The sequence below is a fragment of the Doryrhamphus excisus genome, chromosome 3 (assembly GCF_030265055.1).
Source record: "Doryrhamphus excisus isolate RoL2022-K1 chromosome 3, RoL_Dexc_1.0, whole genome shotgun sequence".
Taxonomy (NCBI): Eukaryota; Metazoa; Chordata; class Actinopteri; order Syngnathiformes; family Syngnathidae; genus Doryrhamphus; species Doryrhamphus excisus.
In genome coordinates this window covers 7,980,453-7,996,278 of record NC_080468.1, presented here as the reverse complement: position 1 = coordinate 7,996,278, position 15,826 = coordinate 7,980,453, and the positions used below count along the sequence as shown (strand labels likewise).

Below are 15,826 nucleotides of genomic sequence, written 5' to 3'. Positions count from 1 at the left end.
CTGCTGCCTCAGTTTTTATAATGGACATTTGCATATACTCCAGAATGCTGTGAAGAATGATAAGATAATTATACAAAGACTTGTAAAGTCCCTCATGGTCAAAATGAACTTAAACCCTAAAATTTCCACTGCATTTCAGCCCTGCCACAGCAGGACCAATGAACATCATGGTCCACATAGCTGAAAGTACAAAGGCTGAGGATGACTGTCATCCTGATTGAGTGAGAATAACATATTGGGAACCTTCAAAGAATGGTTGTGCTTGACTTGTTTTTTGTTAATCATGGCTACCTACAGGGAAACACATGCAGATATTATTGCGTAGCCCAAAAAGGGCTTCACAGGCAAGGGTATTTCTGCTGGTATTGCAACTACATCAACTATTTATCTGATCACCAAAAACTTTCAAGAGAGGTTCAATTGTGGCTTCATGGCCCCCCCAAAAAAGTCCAGCAAGTGTCAAGACAGTCTCTCAAAGTTGATTCCTCAGCGGGACTGGTTTGAGTGCATCTCAAGAAAAACAAAATGATGACTTTGGAGTGGCATAGTCAAAGTCCTGACCTGAATTCTATTGAGATGCTGTGGCACGACCTTAAAAAGGGGGTTCATGGTGGACAATGGGGCACATTTTAGAAGATGGCCTGGTGTCAAGGAAGGCAGCAAAAAAGCCTTCCTTGACAATTTCTCTAGAGGAACTCCAGGGATCCTGAAGACTGGGGAAAAGTAATTTTTTTCTAATAAATCCCTTCTCCGATTATTTGGGATATCCGGGAAAAAGCTTGTCTGGAGAAGAAAAGGTGAGCTCCTGAAATCATGCATGTGTGTGGTTGCTTCTCAGCCAAGGGAGTCGTTGCACTCACAATATGCAACACAATGCCTAAGAACACATCCGTAGATAAAGAATTGTACCAAAAAAACCTCAGAGATCAACTTCACACAACAACAATCCAAGAACAGTTTGGTTACAACCAATGCTTGTTCCGACATGATGAAGCACCTTGGCTCGGAGAACAAAACATCAACATTTTGGCTCCATGGTAAAAAAAATCTGTTTTAAAATCTGCAAATTCTGACATACTTCATGCGTTGATTATGCAATAACGGGCTGCCATCAGTCAAGATGTGGCCCAGAAGTGAATGACAAAATACCACAGTGAATTGAAAAAGACGGGTCAACATTATAAATATTAACTCTTTACATAAACTTATTCTAACCGTCAATAAAAGTACAAGAAGCACAATTGTAAACGTTATCACTTTTTACATATAAACTAACTCTGCACTTAAAAACAAAAAAGATGCTATATATCACATCCAACCATGTATCACACAAGCGTATTCGCTGAAGAAAAACAAACTTACAGCTCCCATGTCTGTAGCTGACATGGCAGGGCTCCAGGATTTACTTTAAGATGTGTAGTGAAGCCTGTTGAATGATTTTTCAAACAATTGGCGCTCATGAACAGTATGCTTTACTTGGAAACATCTTTAAATTACATGTAATTACAACTACTAATAGTACTTTTTTCCCATATTACCTCCAAAAACATGTTTTTCCAAATCAAATTACAAAACTTGGAGATAAAAGCATTTTATTGTTGTTTCTGGAATGCATTTCAATTACACCAATACATCAATTACAAGTATTGCATTAGAGGTTATACTCCCAATGAGAACAGCCAGAAGCAGTATGGGTTGTGACATTAGGAACAATTTGGACTTCTGTGTCATGCTGACACAATAAACCATATTTGTTTATCTTGAATAATTTCCTTGTGGGGATGCAGCAGAGGCATTGTTTAGTTAAATATTATTAGCACTGTTTTTTATGTCAGTGGGCACCCACTGGGTCCTATATGTGTGTAGTGACACATCACGTTAGAGACCCATGCATGAAGGCAACTCCCTCTCTAGATTATGGTGTTGCAGGCATTTAATGTGCACCAACGCTTGTTTCTCGCAACACAACATGTCAGCAGACAACGCAGGCTTTGTGTTCGCACTGAGAAAGAGGGCAGACAGAAAATGGAGAGGGAGAAAGAAGCCGCCCACATACTGTACAAAAGGCAAAAATAATGGTGGAAGAGCAGAAGCAGAAGCAGATAAAGGGCAAGGCAAGAATGTGGTTCCTTTACATCTAATTATCATGGACATGCTGTGGAACTATCAGCGATAAGGATCAGCTTTGCTCTCTAAATGCAGCAGCCTTCAAGCCACCGCTTTATATCCCAGTTTTAATTATTTGAAACTTGAGAAAACTTGTTGTGTTGCTTTAGTTCCACTTAAGGCAGACATCCATGGGAAGAGCACCACAGGTCAGAACCAGTAATCAGCCTTATCGCCCTGAAAAAAGAACAGTGTGCAAAGTGGGCTGTGCTGTAATAACTCGCTTCTGGCTTTTTTTTTAATCAGCTCAAACACACACTTTTTGCCTGGAACTGTGTTCTTTTTCTCCAGAACCTCGTTTTGACTCTTCACACATAGACTCAAGAGTTATTGACTTTTGGAAGGAGGATTTCCCAATAAAATACACGTTTAAAGAATAAAGAAAAGAAAGTCTTGACCTGGTCATATTTGAAATGGAAGCACACTCCAAATGTAGGAATTCAATGTAACAAACCTTTTTTCTACATTGTTTGGGTACTGTATAGTATGCATAATACTGTATAGAGTGCATTTAATTTCTATTTTTTCTACTGCCACAAAGCTCTGTCAGTTTCTAGCTATCCATAAACAAGCACACATTTAAGTTTGATATGGATGCTGGATGCTGTATGGTATCATGTACCCAGAAAAAAATTATTACGTTTGATTAATGTTCATGTTAAAGGTTAAATAACTGTTAATAGTTATCCTCCCTATCCGTGTGGAAGTGGTAAGTTTTTGGCTATTTAAGTTTAAAGGAAATAACTTGAAGGCTACCGTTTAGGTCGCTAGCTCTCTAGTTTGCGAGTTAGCATGTGTCTCAAGACCCTGCAGCAGTTGCGCAATATTTTGTAAATAAAAAGAGTATAAATGTGACTATAGTCGTGTTTTGTCATGTCTACAGGGCTCTAATAATGCTTTGTTCATTTTAATCTGAAAAAAACAATTTGTCTACCCACCAACTATATGTGGTTTCTTAAGTTTTTATTATTTGACGTTTTATTATTATTATTATATTTATTTATTACTGATTGATTTGTTTATTTATTTTCATCTTATTTTTTGCAGAAAAATAAAAAGTAAGATATTTGAGAAGAGTGGAATGTTTTATCAGAGCTTTTATTGTAGAAAATCGGAACCAAAGCACTGAAAAAGTTTGTATATTTTTCTGTTTTTAATAAATGCGTTTTGGTTTTTTTTTTGAAAACCTGATGCGGCCCAGCCTTGCCCAGACCCTAGCTCCAGTGGACCCCAGGTAAATTGAGTTTGAGACCCCTGCAGTAGACTTTTTGGCCTACTTTAGACTCATTGCAAGTTATCACAAACGCTTGATTGAGTTACATCGCCATTAACTAATATTTAAATTAAAGTATTTTCTGGACTACAAGTCGCAAAAGGCCAAAATGCATCATTAGGTAGAAAAAAACACACATAAGTCGCACTGGAGTATAAGTCGCTTTTTTTGCAGGTAATTTATTTTACAAACGACTTGACCAAAACCGACATTATGTCCTTTTGGAAGGCAGGTTTTAACAATAAAAGAATAGAGAACAGGCTGAATAGGTGTAAGATATGCTAACACAATGGTTATTCAGCTACACTAAAAAACATGAACAGAAAAGGTGTCCAGTGTTTATGTAACATAAACAGTTTTTTCATTTATAAGTCGCTCTGGAGTATAAGTCGCAGAAACAGCCAACCTATGAAAAAAAGGAAAAGCAAATTCCACATTTTATAAAGGTCGATCATACATATTCTTGGTCAGTACATTGCTAAAACAACCAATCCAATAGTTCTGTATCTCACAAAGTCTTTTCCAGCTTTTGTATTACAGTACATCTTACCAGCTATTTTGACAATTTTCAGTGGATAGTTTGTAGTACAAGCTCTACACTTCTACATTGTCCCTTGAGAGGATATAATAGAATGGTCGCTGAAAGACACAGTAAGCAAGCGGGCGTGGCACAATGAACACAGCAGGTGGAATGTGCATGTATGTCTTTATGGCATTGTACCAATACACAGCCTTGGGTTACTGATAAACAGGCTCACTGGCACAGTTTGTTTTACAACAGCATTGCGCTTATGATCTTTAACGACTGCGACACAATAATGCAATAAAACCGGTGGTTATGTAACTCTGTATATACACTGCTTCATTTCCTATATTCGATGTTAATGTCAATTCTAGGCATAAGAAATGGGTTGCAATGTTATTTCTGTGGCTCCGTATACAAGCACAAGTTATTAGTACTTGTAATGAGTCAGCAGTCAAGTGACACGACGTGGACGATGAATATACAGTATAATTAGTAGTCTACTAATCATAAGGGACATATAGGCATTCATTCATTCATTCATTTTCTACCGCTTTTTCCTCACGAGGGTCGCGGGGGGTGTTGGAGCCTATCCCAGCTGTCTTTGGGCGAGAGGCGGGGTACACCCTGGACTGGTCGCCAGCCAATCACAGGGCACATATAGACAAACAACCATTCACACTCACATTCATGGACAATTTGGAGTCGCCAATTAACCTAGCATGTTTTTGGAATGTGGGAGGAAACCAGAGTACCCGGAGAAAACCCATGCATGCACGGGAGAACATGCAAACTCCACACAGAGATGGCCAAGGGTGGAATTGAACCCTGGTCTCTTAGCTGTGAGGTCTGCGCGCTAACCACTAGACCGCCTACATATAGGCATGATATGTGTATTTATTGTGGCTAATAATAACTGCTAATATGTGTTGCAACACCTTTGGGGTAGTTTTGGTATTTTTTTATGCCAGGATATGATGTCAATATTTAATGCCCTTTAAGGTATATGCCCCATACAACTTAAGGACACAGTTGGATAATATTGTATGCAACATTTAAATATAAGACAACTGTCCATAAAAGGCTCATTTTGTAATATAAGGTACAGTACTGTACATTGCTATTATTAATTCTATTATGTACTACCACAATTTGGTAACAATTTCCAAATTTCCCCACTGAGGGACGAATAAAGGCATATCTTATCTTATCTTAAAGGCATATCTTAAATAACGGGTAATACATTTTACTTCCCCCTACTTTTTTCCTGCATGTTAATTGTGATATACTGCACTGTATACTGTATATTGTATATTGTGTACTGTCATCCATGCTCAAACTAAACTAAATGAACAAAAGAGCAGATCCCCTGTACCACAGAGAGAATGTATGCTACATACACTGGATACACACCAGTGCATCTGAATTGTCCATAACTTCAAGCTGACACCAACACAAAGTAGACTAGACCGCCTGCAGCCAGAGAGAACTATACATTAAGGAAGAAGTCATTGTAATTCAGACACACACACATAAAGAGACTCTTCAGAAGTTTACTCATCCTTCACACTAGTCAGTGAAGTAGTCACCGTGAGTTGATTCATGGTACAATCTGTCCTTGCAGAGATGGCAAGACATGTACGAACATGAACATGTTGATAGATTTTAAGCACTTAGAAGATTCAGCTAGTTACTTTTGTACTTTAGCGGATGTTTTCATACAATCTGTTATGCAATGTAATGCAACATACTGAGGATAATCAAAAATGATACATACAGATGGTAATTACAGTAATTCCTCATTTATCCAAGGTAATTAGTTCCAAACCTGAACATGATAAGTGAATTTCCACTTCCACTTCACAGTTAGAGCTTGTTTATGAGATTATTAGAGCGCTCTACATATGAACTAGCATCCCTATGTTCACATTTACACTCTTATCCCCCAACATGGTAGTCAAAATAAGAGTAAAAAAAACATTTAAGACATAAATAAAATTGTGTTTGTGTGTTACTGTGTTACCTAGGAAAATATTGCTGACATCTAGTGACGAGTGTACATAGCTTAAATATGCATATATTATCACTAATAATGTTTTTTTACACGACTGTAAATTATATTTGTAATACCTACTGTAGGTTGTGCTCAAAATACTTTGGCAGTTAACACACATGTATCACAGATATCTCCATATAATATATAAATAAATTATAAATAAATACATTTTGATATAAATACCAAATTTACTGTAGCTTCCACAAACAACATTTTTTTTTTGTCTCTACCCTGTAAGTGCCAATCAAGAGGGACGCCTCCTTCCAGCAGTCTGGTGACTTCAGTTTACAAAGTCAACCTCCAGTGCACAAACATGCATTCCTGCAGATTAACTTTTGCTTGTGACACACTGTCACGATAGATATATCATTAGTAAACACTCACGGTATAAAATATACAATATGTGGTTGTACTTCTATTTTCCTGTTCATGTTCATTCTTGAGATGTCCCACTGCACGCTCAATCACATTCACATGCTGAATCATGTTTATTTTTAGCCATGCTAGTAGCATAACTAAAGGGATGCCACAGCTGGACACTACATCTGCCTTTTTCTGCACTCTGGAATATCTCAAAAAATGTGTTTAGGCTGTGTCCTTGGTTTAGGCTGTAAATATGATGGAAGATTATATAAGGATAACATCGCCAACTACAACTACTGGCATGCATATTTTTTAGCATTGCTAAAGTTGACAACTACTACAATACCATACTATACAACTGTATATGTCATTCTTGCAATACTTGGTTGAGCTGGAAGGTGCTTGTCACTGACATCCTTGCATTGAGAGGAAACCCATAAGGTAACAACACAAATATTTTTCAGTTAATAAAAACATAAATAAAGGGGCCTGAAAAGTGGACACACGGTGGCCTAGTGGTTACCATGTTGGCCAGATCTGGGTTTGAATCTCAGTTTGGCATCTCTCTGTGAGGTTTACATGGTGCACATGCATGGTACTTCAGTTTCTTCCCACATTCCAAAATCATGCATGTTAGGTTATTCGGAGACTCTAAATCAGGGGTCTCAAACTCAAATCACCTGGAGCCACTGGAGCTAGAGTCTGGGCAAGGCTAGGCCGCATTCGGTTTTCCAAAAACTTTTTCAGTGCTTTGGTTCCGATTTTCGACAATAAAAGCTCTGATAAAACTTTCCGCTGTTCTCAAATATCTTAATTTTTATTTTCTGCACAGAATAAGATGAAAAATAAATAAACAAATCAATAATAAAGAAAATCAATCAATCAGTAATAAATAAATATAATAATAATAATAAAACGGCAAATAATAAAAACTTAAGAAACCACATATAGTTGGTGGGTAGACAGATTATTTTTTTCAGATTAAAATGAACAAAGCATTATTAGAGCCCTGTAGACATGACAAAACACGACTATAGTCACATTTATACTCTTTTTATTTACAACATATTGCGCAACTGCAGGGTCTTGAGACACATGCTAACTCGCAAACTAGAGAGCTAGCGACCTAAACGGTAGCCTTCAAGTTATTTCCTTTAAACTTAAATAGCCAAAAACTTACCACTTCCACACGGATAGAGAGGATAACTATTAACAGTTATTTAACCTTTAACATGAACATGAATCAAACGTAATCATTTTTTCTGGGTACATGATACCATACAGCATCCTTATCAAACTTGCGCGGGCCGCACTAACATTAAACTTTCATATCAAGGCGGGGGCCTCAAACTAGTGCCGCGGGTTTGAGACCCCTGCTCTAAATTGTCCATAGGTATGAATGTGAATGTTCAGGGTGTACCCCGCCTCTCCCCAACTCCAGCATATGGCCACAGCCGTACTGTGGGTAAGCAGAATAAAAAATGAATGGATGAGCCAAAGAAGTATTTGAACACATTTATTAAAACAAAGGCAATTCTTCTTATAATTCTGTTGTCCTCTTCATGAGCAATCTGTGTTAAAAACAAGAGTCAATGCCTCAACAGCCATGAACCTCATCTGACCTAACTGCACGATGAGAGGAAGAGTGTTTTATCGGAATTGTGAAAGACACTTTTTACTCATTTCATTCAAAGATGTTCCCTCAGTCAGCTAGTAGCTACAGGCACTAGTGAACTAAATGTCCTGTGAACCTGAAAGCATGAGTCAGATTAAGCACAGGTCGTTTGCATGTGTAATAAGATAGATCTGCACACACAAGTCTTAAAACTCACTATGTGTTCCAAGGTTTATGTGCAATTCTGGAATTCCTGAGGTGCTCCTCAGTTGAATCTCAGGTAAGTGTGATAAGTCACAACTTCAATCTTACTCACACACATATGAGGACCTGGCATCTGGGAAAATGTGGCAGAAACATTGTTAACAAGCGCATCTAGTCAATGACAACTTGGGTACATTGTTGCTTTCATTACCAACTTAATGGCAACAGTTGGAGGGAGGCTGTTTTCTGTGCACAAAGGAAGGCCTGCTTGGATGAGTATGGTGTGGAAGAACCATAGAGAATCCATACAAACACTTCTGCAGCTTTGGAAAATGAAGATTGTTTTACAAAGGAGTGCAGCGGAATGGGAGGCTGCGAATGAGTCTCAGCATGCCGGAAAGGAATGAAGACAGAATTCATGACCACGGTCTGACACCTCATGCTGCCACTCCCAGTACTCCTCCTGAAATCCTACATGCTTACCTGTCTCACTCCTCCTAGCCCATTCCTCTGCCTGCTCTTTCCTAAATTCACTGCTGCACCAAATGTGCTCAAAACGATACTGTACATTGCATCATAACATAAAATGGCATAAGAATTCTCATCCTTGAGGTTGAATACAATAACAACAAACGTGCAGCTTATCTTTCATCGTCGATGGCATGTTGTAAATAAAACCATATCATGTGAATCATTTCCTGGCTGGACATGAGCAACAGACTCATCTTTATTTGTTCAATCCTGTCTGCCCTACCCACAACACTGGCATAGCACACACCCTGATGAGAGTACCTACACAGGAAGTTACCAAACACACACCCTCAGGCTGAGGTGTCATCACTAAAGGCATATAATGACAATGAAATGTGTATCGCATCAACACAACACAGTTTACAGCAGTATAAAGTGGATTTCTGCTTGTGAGATTATAGTTATTACGGTAAATGAATTATGCATTCATTTATTAATTTCCTACCGCTTATCCTTTGAGCAAGAGGCGGACAATTTACCTATGGACAATTTGGAGTTTTTGGAATGTGGGAGGAAGCCGGAGTACCTGGAGAAACCCACGCATGCACAGGGAGAACATGTAAACTCCACACAGAGATGGCCGAGGGTGGAATCAAACCCGGGTCTCCTAGCTGTGTGGCCTGCACGCTAATATATTAAGGGCTCTAAATGTAATATACTAAGTTCTATGTGAAGTAGTTCCATAATGCCTCATATTAACTCACTAGCAAGATCTCAGTGTATAGACTGGTCATATATCTCATCTTGTTTCATATTATACCAATTATACCAATATCATATTATTCATATTATCTACATACTGTATTGTATATAACTCTGGGAAAAACTGTTGATTTTGTTAATACTTGGGTTGATTATATTGTTTATTTTTCTATATTGTGTATTTTGTACTGCTTAACTGATTCTGTACTCTTGCTGCTGTGCAATGCAAATTTCCCCACTGAGGGACGAATAAAGGCATATCTTAATCTTAATCTTAACCAATCGTAAAAATATTTATAAATAAAAAACAGTATAACTCAATAGAACTGAGTAGTACTATCTTTGTAAAGACTGATAATGTGCCCTTGGTTTAAAGAAACAACAAAATCACATTTTGAAATTGTGGAATCCATCCATCCATTTTCTATACTGCTTATCCTCATTAGAGTCATGGGGATTGTGGAGTCATCAATCATCAAACTGCTTAATAAAACGTTCATTGAATGACTCATTTTAACCAAAGATGTGAAAAGTCTTTGTTCCAAAGGCCAGAAGACAAGGTCTCACTGCAGTGCATGAGACGAGTGCTTCTAAGTAACCCAAGTGTATGCTGCCATCTTTTGGACAATCTGATGCATCCATCTTCATGGCAACAGCAACCCTAGCAAACACTCTTGTAATGAAGTACATCAGATACAGTACTTAGCTGTAGTGACCTCTGACCTTGCAAATATTCCCACAGATAAAATATATTATCGTTATAGCTGCAAGAACAGGACTGACATTTTTACTTTCTGTATTTGTATTTACTAGATTTTTCAATACTTTTGACCCTAAAACACTATACTCTACCGGTCGGATGTTTTAGAACACCCCAATTTATTCTTTTTTTTTTTTAAATTCAAGTCATTCAATAGCGCGCAGACCTCACAGCTAGGAGACCAGGGTTCAATCCCACCCTCGGGCATCTCTGTGTGGAGTTTGCATGTTCTCCCCGTGCATGCGTGGGTTTTCACCGGGTACTCCGGTTTCCTCCCACATTCCAAAAACATGCTAGGTTAATTGGTGACTCCAAATTGTCCATAGGTATGAATGTGAGTGTGAATGGTTGTTTGTCTATATGTGCCCTGTGATTGGCTGGCGACCAGTCCAGGGTGTACCCCGCCTTACGCCCGAAGACAGCTGGGATAGGCTCCAGCACCCCCGCGACCCTCGTGAGGAAAAAGCGGTAGAAAATGAATGAATGAATGAATGAAAGTCATTCAAGTACAATGAATTGCTTGAAATGGTACAAAGGTAAGTGGAGAAGTGTCAGAGGTGAGAAAAAAGGTAGGTTACCCAGACCTGAAACAAACATATATATATCTATAAATGCCATATAAATTGATCAACTTAAAGCTGCTGTATGTTACAGATAATATAGGCAGCTGCCTAAACGGCGCTAACTTTTGAATGTACTGAAATCATTATATCCCCCTTTTCTGCTTCGAACACTTGAACCACGCACTACATAACAGGCACGTGCAGTAGTCATGTTTGACAGTTATTTGACAAAGTTTAGCTACTAATATTATCTCTCACTCAATGTGTCACCTACTGTAACAACAGAATGACTGCAAATGGTAGACCACTTTTATGAGACTGTTTTTGTGTGTGTGTAGCCACTACAAAAATCTGTGTCCAGTTTTTTACCCGCACCCAAAGACAAATAATACCCATTTTTATGCAGCAAAATTCTGAATTGTGAAAAATACCTTTTTTGGGTACAATCTGTTCTTTTAAACCATAAAATGGTAGTTAGAGAACAATGAGTTCCACAACAATAAAAAGAACACACAAATGTATTACATGTACTCCTACGCCTTGTACTTTCTGTAGTTGAGTAAATAAATGTCCCCAATATTTGAGGAAATGAGGGTCTAGCTTTAAAAAAAATAGGAACAAATTGATTTTGACTCAATGTATCATGCATGTTACACACAAATTAAGGATATAATAAATGAATACAATTGAGAGGGGTGGTTTTTACTAAGATGTTTATTCATGAGAGTTGTGCTGTTATAATCTAACCTCAACAGTCAATCATAAAACTGCTACATTTTAAAGGCTGATTTTAAAAAGTCTACTGCCAAGGGTGGAAAAATAAATCTAATTGAAATGTGAAATAGATGTATTCAAATCTGCCTTAAAGGTGGGAATTGCACATTTGTCCTGATGCTTGATTCAAGTAGTTTTTCACAGGTAAACAGTTGACCGTTAAATGTCTTCAGGTCACAGATTGTTCTCTTCGGGCAATTCGGTGAGAATTTCCACTCCATCAGATGTGATAACCACCGTGTGTTCGAACTGAGCCGACCTGCATGAATGCAAATACGCTCCGATTTGTATTGAGTGGGATTCACTTTAAATGACATGAAGTATGTTACCAAGTCAAATCAGGGCTCACCTCTTATCGTCTGCAGACACTGCTGTCCACTTATCTTTTAATATTTTAAACTCTGGAGACCCCTCCATCAGTATGGGTTCTACCAAGGGAGAAGACACAAGCAACCCAAACTCAGACTTGACACCTTCACCAGCATATGATATTGATATTGGACTCACCTATTGTGAAAGCCATGCCTTCATCCATGGTCATGTCATTATCATTTGCTAAAAAAGAGGACAAAGGGAGTGTTGAGTATAAAATAAATACAAACATAAAGCACATAACAAGGTCTTACCGTGGTGCCAGATTTCAGGATGGCAATGAAAGTAGGAGCCGATACCATGTCCAATGAAATAAGGACACACTTGGAACCCATTGGTATGAGCTATTTCACTGCAGAACAACCATATTTTACCAAACATAAGCATGGTGTTCTATCTGTATATTACCAATTATACCTTTTACATGTGTATGTGTATGTGTGTACCTAACAGTGTTCCCAATAACACAAAGCTGTGCACCCGGCTTGCAAGCAGCAATGGCTTCATCTCGGCAGCGCCTCGCTGTTTCAACCAGTCGCCGCCCAGCTTCATCCACCTGGCCGACTAAGAAGGTTTCTGACGTGTCACCGTGGTAACCATCCAAATACACCTAAGTGGGAACAGGCTGAATGTGGGATTACACTAGCATTCTTATATTGGCATTGTCAGTTCATCCATCAACTTACAGTGACATCAATGTTGATAATATCACCATCTTGAAGTGGCCGACTGGAAGACATGTTAATAAAGGGTGAATGCTCTTTAGAGCAGGGGTCTCAAACACGCGGCCCGCGGTCCAAATGTGGCCCGCAGGACACTATTTTGATGCCCCCACCTTGATATGAAAGTTTAATGTTTGAAAGTTTGATATGGCTGCTGTATGGTATCATGTACCCAGAAAAAATTATTACATTTGATTAATGTTCATGTTAAAGGCTAAATAACTGTTAATAGTTATCCTCCCTATCCATGTGGAAGTGGTAAGTTTTTGGCTATTTAAGTTTAAAGGAAATAACTTGAAGGCTACCGTTGAGGTCGCGAGCTCTCTAGTTTGCGAGTTAGCATGTGTCTCAAGACCCTGCAGTTGCGCAATATGTTGTAAATAAAAAAAGTATAAATGTGACTATAGTTGTGTTTTGTCATGTCTACAGGGCTCTAATAATTCTTTGTTAATTTTAATCTGAAAAAAATAATTTGTCTACCCACCAACTATATGTGGTTTGTTAAATTTTTATTATTTTCCGTTTTATTATTATTATGACATTTATTTATTACTGATTGATTGATTTTCTTTATTCTTGATTTGTTTATTTATTTTTCATCTTATTTTGTGCAGAAAAATAAAAATGAAGATATTTGAGAACAGTGGAATGTTTTATCAGAGCTTTTATTGCAGGAAATCGGAAGCAAAGCACTGAAAAAGTTTGTATATTTTTCTGTTTTTAATGAATGCGTTTTTTTTTTTTTTGGAAAACCTAATGCGGCCCAGCCTTGCCCAGACCCTACCTCCAGTGGCCACCAGGTAAATTGAGTTTGAGACTGCTTGAGAGACCCTCACCAGGCAATATTATAATGGTAAAACACTGTTAGAAATATTAATATACAATGTAGAAACATGCTGTAAGATGTTGAAAATTTAAGCCTAGCATCACATTTTGGCATATTTACCTGTCAGGTATGCCATGACACACCACGTTGTTCACAGACGTACAAACCGATTTTGGGAAACCCCCATATCTGAGAGGGGAGGGGTAGGCGTTGTGCCGGATAGTCTCCTGATGTACAATAAAGTCTAGTTCATCTGTTGTCATGCCAACCTAAAAAAATACAAACATTCCACAATGTCTTATGCTCTTTTGCTTATAACAAACCAAGCGGGTCTGCCTGAGTCTGCGCTTACTTTCAAACTGCGTCCGGCTAGTAGCAGCACACGTCGAGCCAGCTGGCAGGCTCTGGCAAGGCCTTCAATTTGCTCTGTATTTTTTATTTCTATGTAGTCAGGCCATTCCGGGACCAGTCCAGTGCCAACGTAATCTGGACGCACAATGTGCTTATAAGACAGATAGCAGAGAGAACAGTGGTTGACATTGTTGTGCAGAAAGCATACTAAATATGAATGAACTATGAGGAAACAAACAGTCATGTGAAGAATGTCATGAATTGCTGTATTGATGTGCTTGTGTCAATTCTAAAAGGAGTACGATCTGCCTGGTTGTTTGTTACTTACTATGAATTAAGTAGCCAATGTCCAATAATAATAATAATGGATTAGATTTTATAGCGCTTTCATGGTGCCTTGCAGTGAAGTGGACCCATTATTCATTCACACACTGGTCGTGGTAATGTACATCTGTAGCCACAGCTGCTCTGGGGTAGACTGACAAAAACGTGGCTACCAATTTGCATCTACGGTCTCTCTGACCACCACCAAACATTCACTCACATTCAAACATCAGTGTGGGCAGCAATGGAGGCAGGCCAACTGACTACCCTACTGAAACAATGCATTACTTAACTGAGTCTGGTCACGTAATTCAAAAATGAAAAAGCAAATTTTGTAAATCTCTACCTTTGGTACTGGATAGGCAGGCCTAACAGTAGCAGGACGAACTACACTGTGAAAATGGGAATTCTTCCACTTTCTCCAGAAGAAGCAGCGATGTTGCTGACACAGTAGCATTGGGGAGACCCTGCATGGTTCAAGACGGCACCCTCTCCGAAAAAGACAGCCGAGTCCTGCAGGAAGGGACAACAAACAGCCTTTGGATGATAGGAACCTTGTCACACTGATCCTGAGATCTTATAGCAAATGCAGCCCATAATCTACTGTAAGCTTCTCCTGCTTATTTGCAAAAGGTTTTGACTTGCATTGTGCTTTTGTAATATTGTACCATGTTTGACATAATTCATTAAAGAATATATCAAATAATAAATACCTAAAAATACGGCATCCATGAAACTTAAGTTGCATGAAACTTGAATATAATCACAGTATCATTGTATACAAAAGTATGCAAATAAATGAAAGTGTGCAAAAATGTAGTATTCTAGGTTTATGAATATTAATAATATTAATAAGTCTCTCTGTAATTAGGAAAAGCCAAAAGAAACAAACAAAATATGATATCCGCATAGCTCAGAGGGGGGTGGGTGGGTGATTCTGTACAGTACAGTATTGTATTCTACTTAAGTAGTTGTGCTTAGCAGCTTAGACTAGATTTGTCTGTAAAATAACCATATGAATTTTGCATACACGTGTAGTAAAATTGTAAGAACGGTGTAATAAAAGACATATTAACAGGCATTACTGCAATGGTGACAAAATACAAAAAACATCTACAAATACATTACAATGCTATACTCGTTGCAATAACAAAGGAAACATTTACATTTGACTTATAAGGTTGCAGCAATACATGAATATTCACACGAATGCTGTTATTGTTCCAAGCTAGTAGTTTGTTTAAAACACATAAACGTGATATAAGTACAATAACATAACCTCTGCTAAATGTTTTCAGTGCTTAGACAGACGCGGCCATTCTCTTCTGGGCTCAGTGAGCAAAACTAAAACTAATAAAGTAACCAAGCTCTGGTTATATATAAAACATCTTACAATCTTACAAGACAGTGTTTTTACAAGTGTGTTTTTACAACGCGGATGTGTGTGGGACCGGTTTAGGTCTCCTACCTGATCTCGTTATGAGCCTGGCAGAACTGGAGAGCGCCATTGCTGTTCACGTGGTACCGCCCACCGCGTCACATGACACATTGCAACAGCAACAATTGGCACACTGGTCAAGTATTAGCTTTCATTGCATAGTTATCTTAATCAAATATGCAATATATCAAGTAATGCAATAAAAATTATGTCGTTATTAAATCAATAAATTGGATGGAATGTAAGACTGCATGTCTGAAGTC

General features: G+C 38.3%; 1 protein-coding gene across 3 annotated transcripts; it reads right to left on the bottom strand.

Annotated features, from left to right (window-relative positions):
• Positions 1–10,683: 10,683 nt before the first annotated feature.
• On the bottom strand, positions 10,684–15,691 carry metap1d (methionyl aminopeptidase type 1D (mitochondrial)). Of its 3 annotated transcripts, none has more exons than XM_058067332.1 (10): positions 15,594–15,691; positions 14,472–14,638; positions 13,803–13,952; positions 13,571–13,719; positions 12,589–12,631; positions 12,349–12,512; positions 12,157–12,254; positions 12,038–12,085; positions 11,880–11,958; positions 10,684–11,789 (listed from the first exon to the last, which is right to left on the bottom strand). In XM_058067332.1, exons 1-10 carry the CDS (start codon positions 15,631–15,633, stop codon positions 11,705–11,707), a joined length of 1,023 nt encoding a protein of 340 aa, XP_057923315.1. In that variant the 5' UTR covers positions 15,634–15,691; the 3' UTR covers positions 10,684–11,704. The 3 variants fall into 3 exon arrangements, with proteins under 3 accessions (XP_057923315.1, XP_057923316.1, XP_057923317.1); XM_058067333.1 differs by lacking the exon at positions 15,594–15,691 and adding an exon at positions 15,405–15,440; XM_058067334.1 differs by lacking the exon at positions 15,594–15,691 and having other exon boundaries at positions 13,803–13,936; positions 14,472–14,620.
• Between the last annotated feature and the right edge of the window lie 135 nt (positions 15,692–15,826).

What these genes read in the sequence shown, in the direction of transcription:
- metap1d (XM_058067332.1), bottom strand. Translation starts at nt 15,633, where the DNA reads ATGGCGCTCTCCAGTTCTGCCAGGCTCATAACGAGATCAG. An exon ending in CTGCCTATCCAGTACCAAAG is followed by an intron (nt 13,953 to 14,471) that starts GTAGAGATTTAC and finishes CTGTCTTATAAG; the next exon opens with CACATTGTGCGTCCAGATTA. An exon ending in TTATCAACATTGATGTCACT is followed by an intron (nt 12,513 to 12,588) that starts GTAAGTTGATGG and finishes GTTCCCACTTAG; the next exon opens with GTGTATTTGGATGGTTACCA.